At 41.3% G+C, this 10,279-nt stretch overlaps 1 protein-coding gene across 1 annotated transcript; it reads left to right on the forward strand.

Moving 5' to 3' along the window:
• The first annotated feature begins 5,589 nt into the window (after positions 1-5,589).
• Positions 5,590-9,042, forward strand: IL17C (interleukin 17C). Its single transcript, XM_089663771.1, has 3 exons — positions 5,590-5,719; positions 6,804-7,126; positions 7,835-9,042. Exons 1-3 carry the CDS (start codon positions 5,708-5,710, stop codon positions 8,073-8,075), a joined length of 576 nt encoding a protein of 191 aa, XP_089519897.1. The 5' UTR covers positions 5,590-5,707; the 3' UTR covers positions 8,076-9,042.
• Positions 9,043-10,279: the final 1,237 nt, after the last annotated feature.

The following is a 10,279-nucleotide window of genomic DNA, read 5'->3' on the forward strand; positions in this document are numbered from 1 at the left end:
GAAATCTCAGTATTTGGTGGATGTTGTAGTGTTAAATATCCTGTCTCTTCTTTCATTTGGAGACTCCTGAGATCCTTGTGTTGAGTTCTAAGGTCTGTACGCCTGCTGTGCCCATTATGAGGGGTTCCCACCATCCCTGTGCTGAGTTCCCAGCTCTCTACACCCTCTGTGCCCATTATGAGGGGTTCCCACCATCCCGGTGCTGAGTTCCCAGGTCTGTACACCCACTGTGCCCATTATGACAGGTTCACGCCATCCCTGTGCTGAGTTTCCAGTTCTGTACACCTGCTGTGCCCATTATGAGGGGTTCCCACCATCCCTGTGCTGAGTTCCTGGGTCTGTACACCTGCTGTGCCCATTACGAGGGGTTCCCACCATCCCTGTGCTGAGTTCCCGGGTCTCTACACCTGCTGTGCCCATTATGAGGGATTCCCACCATTCCTGTGCTAAGTTCCTGAGTACCGCAACACAATTGTGGAAATGGGCCCTAAAACAACCTACTCTAAACTAATCGCTGACAACTATCTACCAAGAATGATTTTCCCACATGTTGGAAGCTCAGTATTTGGAAAAGTTATTATTTTTCTACAGAACTATATATATATTTTTACTATTATTTGAGCTGTGTTATTACCCCTCCTTGTCTTTCTGCCCCAGTGTCATACCACCAACATCAATATGGAATGTTTAAAGCAGTATTAAACCCAAAATGTAATATATATCGCGGCTTACCTAGCTTTAGATGTGGTGTCTGTGTTCGTTTTTTTTTTTTTTTTTTTATAGGGATTTTTGCCTCTGTTTTCACCCGGTGATCCGGCCAGTAACACACCTGTAATAGACCGCTCCCACTTTGGATGAAGGAGCACAGGGGCATCAAAGGACAGCAGCATTATCCGTCTGGCGGGAGGGGAGTGTTAGATAGAGTAGCAGATTTAGATATACTAACAAATTGAAGCCAAACTCCAGCTCACATTTTATACGCAGTTACAGCAAAGTTTTTTTTCCTTTTGGATAAAGGTTTTCCATAAATAAAAGCTGATCATTGTAAGCACATTATACGCAGGGCTGCACAGTGGTAGCACTTCCCCCCGGCAGTACTAGGGTCGTCAGTTCAAATCCCAACCACGGCACCACCTGCCTGGAGTTTGCATGCTCTCCCTGTGCCTGCATGGGTTTCCTCCATGTACTCCAGTTTCCTCCCACACTCCAAAGATATGCTGGTAGGTGAATTGGCTCCTGTCTAAATTGGCCCTAGTATGTGTATGTATGAATGTAAGTTAGAGACCTTAGATTGTACACCCCTTGAGGGTTAGGGACCTTAGATTGTACACCCCTTGAGGGTTAGGGACTGATGTGAATGTACAATATGTATGTAAAGTGCTGCAGAAATTGACATCAATATATAAGTACCTGAAATAAATATTAAAATAAATAAGCACCCCTGCCAATGTTAAATGGTTTGTATCATCCCTGTAACTGCAAGACAGCTTGTTCTTTTTAAATATAAAACTCTCCCAAGATCACCAGATGACGATAGAAGAAAGACAGCCTAAAAAGAAAACGAATGCAGCCCTCACATCTAAGAACCGGTAAGCTGCAAAATAATAAATGTTTGCTTTTGGGTTTAATACAATTTTAAATAGTAATAAAAAAAAATATTCCAAAATTTACAATTAAAAAAGATGGATGACATTTTACAATATTTATAAGTAACCCAATCTGCTTCTTGTCCCCTTCTTTACAGTGTTCAGGCTTCATTCCCCATAGTGGAACTTTTATATAAACTCAGTACTCACTACAAAAATTTCCACCAAAAAAAAGGTATTCCAACCCAAAAAATAAGATACTTGCCAACACTCAACCCAGTCATAATCTGAAACTAACCCAAAACGTAACCCGTAATTTAGGCTGAATACCTAACTCTAACCCTAAAAGTCCTCATTGGTTGATTTTGGCACAGAGACCAGAACCTTTGAGTTCCAATCTTGCTGGTCAAACACTTTTCCTGAACCCATATGGAGATGCCCAGGAGTTCATTTAGTGTGGGGGATAGGTTAGGGTCATGGATAGAAATCAAGAGACAGGGTTAGTTGCTTTTGGGAACTTCCAGTTCTAACCTTGATGATCTGACACCTTTCCTGTATACAGGATAAAGAAGTCCAGGAGCTAATTTAGTGTGGGGGGTAGGTTAGGGTCATAGTTGGAAGCTCCAAAAAACAACTGAACTTGTCCCTGATCTCTATGTCTAATGTTGATGGTCTGACCTTTTCTAAACACAAGATAAAGACATTGAGTTCATTTAGTGTGAGGGGATATGTCAGGGTCATGGTTTGACATCTAAGGACAAGGATCATTGTTTTTTGGAGTTCCCAGTTCTAATCGTGATGTTCAAACACTTCTCTTGAACACAAGACAGAGATGTCCAGGAGTTAATTTAGTGTAAGGGCACAGGTTAGGGTCAAGAGAGCCAGGCTTTAGTTGTTTTTTTTTTTTTTTTAACTTCCAGTTCTGCCCTTGATGGACAAACTTTTCCTGAACCCATGATAGAGATGCTGTGGAATTAATTTAGTGTGAGGAGACAGGTTGGGGTCATGGTTAGTGATTAAGGGACAGTGTTGGTTGCTTTTGGGAGCTTCCAGTTCTAATCTTTAATAAAGAATTTCATTTAGTGTGAAAGTATAGATTACAGTCATGATTAGAGGTCAAGGGACAAGATTTAGTTGTGTTTTGGAGATTCCGGTTCCACACTTGATGGACAGACACTTCTCCTGAACACAAGATGGGGATGTCCAGGAGTTCATTTAGTGCGAGGGGATATGTTAGGGTCATGGTTAGAGATTAAGGGACAACGTTAGTTGCTTTTGGGAGCTTCCAGTTCCAATCTTGATAGTTAGACACTTTTCCTGAAGACAAGTTAAAGATGTCCAGGAGTTCCTTTAGTGTGAAGGGATGCGTTAGGGTCATGGTTCAAGATCTTGGGACAGGCATTTTTGTTTTTTGGAGTTTTCAGTTCTAGTCTTGATGTTCAAACACTTCTCTTTAACCCAAGACAGAGATGTCCGTCCAGGAGTTCATTTAGTGTGAGGGCATAGGTTAGAGTCATGGATAAAGGTCAAGGGACAGGATTTAGTTGTTTTTATTTTTTGGAATTTCCAGTTCCTCCCTTGATGGACAGACACTTTTCCTGAACCCATGATAGAGATGCTGAGGAATTATTTAGTGTGAGGAGACAGGTTAGGGTCATGGTTAGTGATTAAGGGACAGGGTTGGTTGCTTTTGGGAGCTCCCAGTCCTAATCTTGAAGGTGTGTCATCTTTCCTGAACACAAGATAAAGATGTCCAGAATTTCATTAGTGTGAAAGTATAGATTACGGTCATGGTTAGAGGTCAAGGGACAGGATTTAGTTGTGTTTTGGAGCTTCCGGTTCCACACTTAATGGACAGACACTTCTCCTGAACACAAGATGGGGATGTCCAGGAGTTCATTTAATGTGAGAGGATAGGCTATGGTCATGGCTAGAGGTCAACGGACAGGACTTATTTGTTTTTTTGGACTTTCCAGTTCCACACTTGATGGACAGACACTTCTCCTGAACACAAGATGGGGATGTCCAGGAGTTCATTTAGTGTGAAGGGATATGTTAGGGTCATGGTTAGAGATTAAGGGACAATGTTAGTTGCTTTTGGGAGCTTCCAGTTCCAATTTTGATAGACACTTTTCCTGAACACAAGTTAGAGATGTCCAGGAGTTCATTTAGTGTGAGCGGATGTGTTAAGGCCATGGTTCAAGATCTAGGGACAGGAATATTTGTTTTTTGGAACTTTCAGTTCTAATCTTGATGGTCCGAGACTTCTGCACACAAAATAGAGACGTCCAGGAGTTCATTAAGTGTGAGTGAATAGGTTACGGTCATGGTTAGAGGCCAAGGGACAGTATTTAATTGGGTTTTTTTGGAGCTGCAAATTCCACTGCTAATGGTCAGACACTTTTTCTGAACACAAGACGGGGATGTCCATGAATTCATTTAGTGTGAGGGGATATGTTAGGGTCATGGTTAGAGATTAAGGTATAAAAATAGTTGCTTTTGGGAGCTTCCAGTTCCAATCTTGATACACACTTTTTCTGAACACAAAATAGAGATGTCCAGGAGTTCGTTTAGTGTGAGAGGATAAGTTATGGTCATGGCTAGTGGTCAACAGACAGGACTTAGTTGTTTTTTTGGAGCTTCCGGTTCCACACTTGGACAGACACTTCTCCTGAACACAAGACATGGATGTCCAGGAGTTCATTTAGTGTGAGGGGATATCTTCGGGTTATGGTTAGAAATTAAGGGACAATGTTAGTTGCTTTTGGGAACTTCCAGTTCCAATCTCGATAGTCAGACACTTTTCCTGAACACAAGATAGAGATGTCCAGGAGGTAATTTAGCTTGAGAGGATAGGTTAGGGTAATGGTTAGAGATGAAGTGACTGGGCTATTTGCTTTTGGGAGCATCCATTTAATGATCTGACACCTGTCCTGAACACAAGATAGAGATGTTGAGTTCATTTAGTGTGAGGGGATAAGTTAGTGTCATGGTTAATGATCAAGGGACAGGATTAGTTACTTTTGAGAGCTTCCTGTTCTAATCTCAAGGATCTGTCACTTACCCTGAACACAATATAAAGATGTTGAGGAGTTTATGTAGTGTGAGGGGCTACGTTAGAAACATTGGTTCGAATACTAGGGACATGGTTCATTGCTTATGGGAGTTTCCAGTTCCAATCTTGTTGATCAAACACTTTTCCTGAACCCAAGATAGGGAGGGGGGAAAGGGTCTTGGTTAGACATCATAGGACAGGGTTAGGATTTAGGGGTATTAGATTTTGGACCAGGTAATAAGGGTTTTAGTGTAAATGGGGGCTTCCCCTTACCCTAATGGTCATGGTAGAGGTCAAGGGGCATGTGGGACAATTTTGTACACTTAATTTGAAAGCCTCATGCCAGAGGATCCCATTGCCAACATAATAGTAACCTTGAGGGAAATGTATACTATTCCAGCAAATACTGTCCTGTCAATGTGATACAAATTGTCATGGCTACAACATTTCATGCTATTCATACAGAAAACATTAGGCAAGCTTTGGTGCCTATTGACAATGTTCCAATTTATTGAGCTAAAAATTGAAAAAATAAAGCGATCCACCCATAGCACCTGTAAAGTCCTAATGCAAAAAAAAAAAAAAAAATTGGAATACGCTGCACCTAAAATGTATCTTTAATATCACCTTCACCTTTTATTCTTTAACATTTTACATCCTAAACTAAAAAACTTCTGCACAATGTGGAAATTCTGAGCAAGGTGCTCGAGGCCGGCAAGGTGTGATGGAGTACTGCTCCCCCTGCAGGGAACCTTGCGGCTTTGCATACCTGTTTGAAAAATAAAAATAGATCGGTATGAATGAGTGATATTCTTCTCGCAGCTTACCTGCAACTAACAAGGAAGTGGAACAATTGTAAAATGGCACTTCCCCCTACGTAGGAGGAGGCTGTGTCCTCTACACCTGGAGTTTCCGAGGGAGGGAGAACCTTTCAGGTGTCAGCTTTATAAAATGCTTCAAAGCCATGACCACAGCAGAGACTCAGCAAGGCACCAAAATCCTCTCTGGGATTATAACAACCTACCATTGAACAGAAGGGACAAACCACAATCATCCATTGTCAGCCATGCATACCCTGGTAAGTCTCTGCGCATCTCAAACCATCTGCTGTTACCTCTACCTCTTCACGTATACAGATGTATATATATATATTTTTTTTTACTTGAAATTATTTACAAAGAGACTCCAATATCTATTCTGATAGGTCAGGGCACTGTGATGGATTTTAGGGGTCACAGCAGAGGAAGAGAGAGAAATGATGCTTTGAATGAACTGCGGTGTAAAAATTTCACTACGCCATCTAGACTCTACCTGGGGTACTGCACTTCGAAAATATTTGAGTGAAATACTTGTTTAAGGGACACATTTCAAATCGGCAGATATAAAGGATTCTGAAAATAGGTTGTAGGAAGTACTTTTTTTTTTTGCAGTATTCAAAATGTTTCAGGTATTTTATTAACTTTACGGTGAACATTTTTTTTTTATTAAGGCTTACTGTGATGTCTAATAATACAGCATGAAATATAGAATTAATATTGGAAGTTGACGACTGAACACAGTAAATGTAGTAAAAAAAATATTTATATAAAGTATTACTTACATTAGCCTTTCTCAACCTTATTAACATGGGCGACCCTTGAAACTGCCTTCCGGGCTTAGGGAAGTCCTGCTAATAATTACTGTGTGTTCAGCTCGTGGTACATTCGTGTGATGGTCAGAGGGAAGAATGCCTCTCATACTTGCACACTTGTGGCCATTGGGAAGAACCCCCATTTTATACATAGCTAAAAAGACCATTTTTGTCAGTGGTTACTCATCGTAGAGGCAGATTTTGCTCATTGATCACCAAGCAACATCTGGAGGAAACTTGGTTGAGTAAGGCTGGCCATACACTATACAATTTTCTGTCAAATTTCTGCCCAATTTCCTTTAGATTTACCTTCAACTATGGGCCTACCTAATTGGATACAATTGAAAGTGTTGTTTAGGTTTGACCTCATATTATATGTTTTTTGGTAAATCTAAAGCAAAATTCTCAAGAAAATTGCATAATGTATTTCCAGCCTAAGGCTGGCTTAACGTAACTAATTTTTTTAAATTTGAAGAACTTAGTGACTCTTCAAGACATTTACTGACCTTTTATTTTTTATTTTCCCTTGCAGTGGATTTTGCTGTTGTTGGCAGTTTTTTCGGCCAGTCACTGCTATGCGAGAAGCCATGTCAGACCACACAGGAAGTCCCATGAGCATGTGTACTGCTTCAGCGATCAGGAGTTGGCAGAATCAAGTGACAAAGTGGTGGAACATTTCGTCGGTCACCGGATGGACTGGAAGAAGTACAGCTCTGTGAAGCTGGTGGAGAAGTTGGAGAATCCCGAAAGGAAGAAAAGGCGTAGGAGGAACCCACAAGCCAGCTGCCCAAACTTCGGAGATATTTCAGAAGGCAACGACATATCTAAGCGCTCCATTTCACCCTGGACCTACAGGTAAGGAACAATTGCACACAATTATATTGTGACAGTGAACTAGGATGGGTTGGAAAATCCCAGCAGACCAAATGAAGCTTTTTAGAAAGCTTTATCTGGAAAGCAAAGTCAACTTTTTGGATCCTCTGACTACCAATAGCCAAGTAGACTAGTGTTCTCCATTGGGTCTTGCAACCACATTTCCAAGCGCTCCATCTCACCCTGGACCTACAGGTAGGGAACAATTGCACACAATTATATTGTGACAGTGAACTAGGATGGGTTGGAAAATCCCAGCAGACCAAATGAAGCTTTTTAGAAAGCTTTATCTGGAAAGCAAAGTCAACTTTTTGGATCCTCTGACTACCAATAGCCAAATAGATTAGTGTTCTCCATTGGGTCTTGAAACCACATATCCAAGCACTCCATCTCACCCTGGACCTGCAGGTAGGGAACAGTTGCACACAATTATATTGTGACAGTGAACTAGGATGGGTTGTAAAATCCCAGCAGACCAAATTAAGCTCTTTAGAAAGCTTTATCTGGAAAGCAAAGTCAACTTTTTGGATCCTCTGATTACCAATAGCCAAATAGATTAGTGTTCTCCATTGGGTCTTGTAAACTTGACACCAAGCAGCTGCAGAGTCACAAATTCTGATACGGAAATGGGATGATGTTAAAATGTAGATTTTATTTTTTTCTAACAACAACTTTTCTCAACCTCTGCAGGATTGATGTGGATGAGGACCGCTACCCCCAAATGCTGGCCTTTGCCCAGTGCCTGTGCAATCACTGCATCAACACCCTTACCGGTAAAGAGAACAGCTCCCTGAACTCCGTCCTTATTCACCAGAGCATGCTGGTGCTGCGGAAGGAAACCTGCCCACGTGATGAAAGCAAGCACACGTTCAGGATTGAGTACCTCAATGTCCCCGTGGCCTGTACTTGTGCTGTACCCTCTTACATTTAGAGAAGATCTCTCCTATGGAGCGGCTCCAATTACCAGACCCAACGTTGTGACTATGTCACCCAAAGTTTGTTTGTTTTAAAACATTTCACAGGGTATCCTGAACTTTCAGCGGTGGCCCCTCCGCAGTGTCGATGTTCGCCTTGCGTCAGGGCCACCGCGGTTTTTGATTCTCAGAATGGATCACTGGTTGGTTCACAGAATCATGAAACATAGACTTCTCGAGAATTCTTTCCTTGTAATTTTTGGGGTTTCAATTGTACAGTGTGGAAGGTTTGGCATTTTAATGGAGTGAGATAATAGGTTCGGCTTTGACTGCGACTGTCATTTTTAAATCCTATTGGACGCAGCTGAAAATAACTGCCAATTTTTTGCAGACTAAGGATCCTTATCCTGGTGTGTTAGAAGCCTTATGTCTTATTGTATGACGGAGGGGTCTGTGCAAGCTGAGAAGATCAATGAACTCCTTGAACTCTTCTTCCCTGCACAGATCCTTCCAATAGTACCAACACTACAGATCCACCAACCCTGATATTAGCAACCTAATTTCTAATCTAACATGAGCAGTGCTATAATATAGCACTTAATACCACGAAAAAGAAAAGTCTTTATATCAATTGTATATATACATAATTGTCTGGGATTATTATGTGTATATGAAATTGTATGTATATCTATAATTGTTGTTAATAAGCAGATTAATATTTATTTAAGTAATATTTAAATCTATTGAATATGTAATATGGTTTATATTATTTATTATTTTGTGTTATTTCTGATGACGCTGTGCGCTAATGAGATTTTTATTTTTATGTACTGAATGTTTTGGTTTTGGGTTTGAATATTCGCCTTTATGAGGCTGAGAATTGATTGTAATGTTTTAACTGACCGCCATTCTTTTATATGGACCCAGAGTTTTGGTGTTTGTCACCAATGAGAACAAAAATAAAGTTTTCTTGAAAGTAAAAAATGTTTTTGATTATTTGTGAATTTTTTATTGCATTATATGAACGCGTACTTTGTTAAACACATCAAGGAAAAGTGAGGGTCTCTTCACACCAGCTGGGCCGCAGTGTAAAGTCAAGAACAAGATGAATAGTCTTGCTGTCGGTGGTGCCAATTCAGAACAAAAGGTCGTACGTATTGGAGTCCGCTGTCAATCGTTGTGTTCCATTTCTCAGTTGGGAAGACAAGAACACATCCCAGCATTGAGTGAGATTCAGGGGCGCAACTACAGATCATGGGGCCCCATAGCAAAATTTTGATAGAGCCCCCTGGTAACCTCCCTGTCATTGATCTTGACATAAAGTCTTTATTTATTTATTTCAGGTACTTATATAGCGCCATCAATTTACGCAGCGCTTTACATATATATTGTACATTCACATCAGTCCCTAACCCTCAAGGGGCGTACAATCTAAGGTCCCTAACCCTCAAGGGGCGTACAATCTAAGGTCCCTAACTCACATACAAGGGTCAGTTTAGATAGGATCAAATTAACCTACCAGCATGTCTTTGGAGTGTGGGAGGAAACCGGAGTCCCCGGAGGAAACCCACGCAGGCACAGGGAGAACATGCAAACTCCAAGCAGGTGATGCCATGGTTGGGATACGAACAAACAACCCGAGTACTGCCAGGGGGAAGTGCTAACCATTTAGCCACTGTGCTGCCCGTTATCATGGACGGGCAGCAGGAGAGCTGTCAGCATAGTCGGTACATTACGAGGGAGAAGAGCGAAGGACAGGCAATGTCAGGGAGGAGCAGAAGTGTAGGGAATTAATGTGTTACTAAACCCACAACAGTAAAATCAGTCTGTATATGCAGTAAAAGCATGCTTGTTATACTCACTGTGGAACCTAAGGGGTTAATTCTCTGCATTGTGTAAAAAGGCTTTTTGATCCTCCCCTTCTCCTACTGTCCCCAATCCATCTGCTGATAGAGCAGAGCCTTGGGGGCAAGCTGCACATGGTCAGTTTGGTGTGTAGTGCTAGAGCAGTTTTTATTTTTCTTGGGAGAGTACATGTGATCAGCACAGGGCCAATAAGTGCTGTCCAGACAGAGGGTCAGGGGTTATGCAGCCTGATAGGACAATCAGGGGAGAATGAAAACTCCTACAAATTGTAACCAGTGCTCAGCTGGACACTGATAGAAGTCACAAGACTGCTATGTACAGCTGATGAGAAAAGGTATTTAGCAGTTTATATTTA

The sequence above is a fragment of the Staurois parvus genome, unplaced genomic scaffold, assembly GCF_062004578.1.
Source record: "Staurois parvus isolate SC_StPar_1 unplaced genomic scaffold, SC_StPar_1.0 ptg001766l, whole genome shotgun sequence".
Lineage (NCBI taxonomy): Eukaryota > Metazoa > Chordata > Amphibia > Anura > Ranidae > Staurois > Staurois parvus.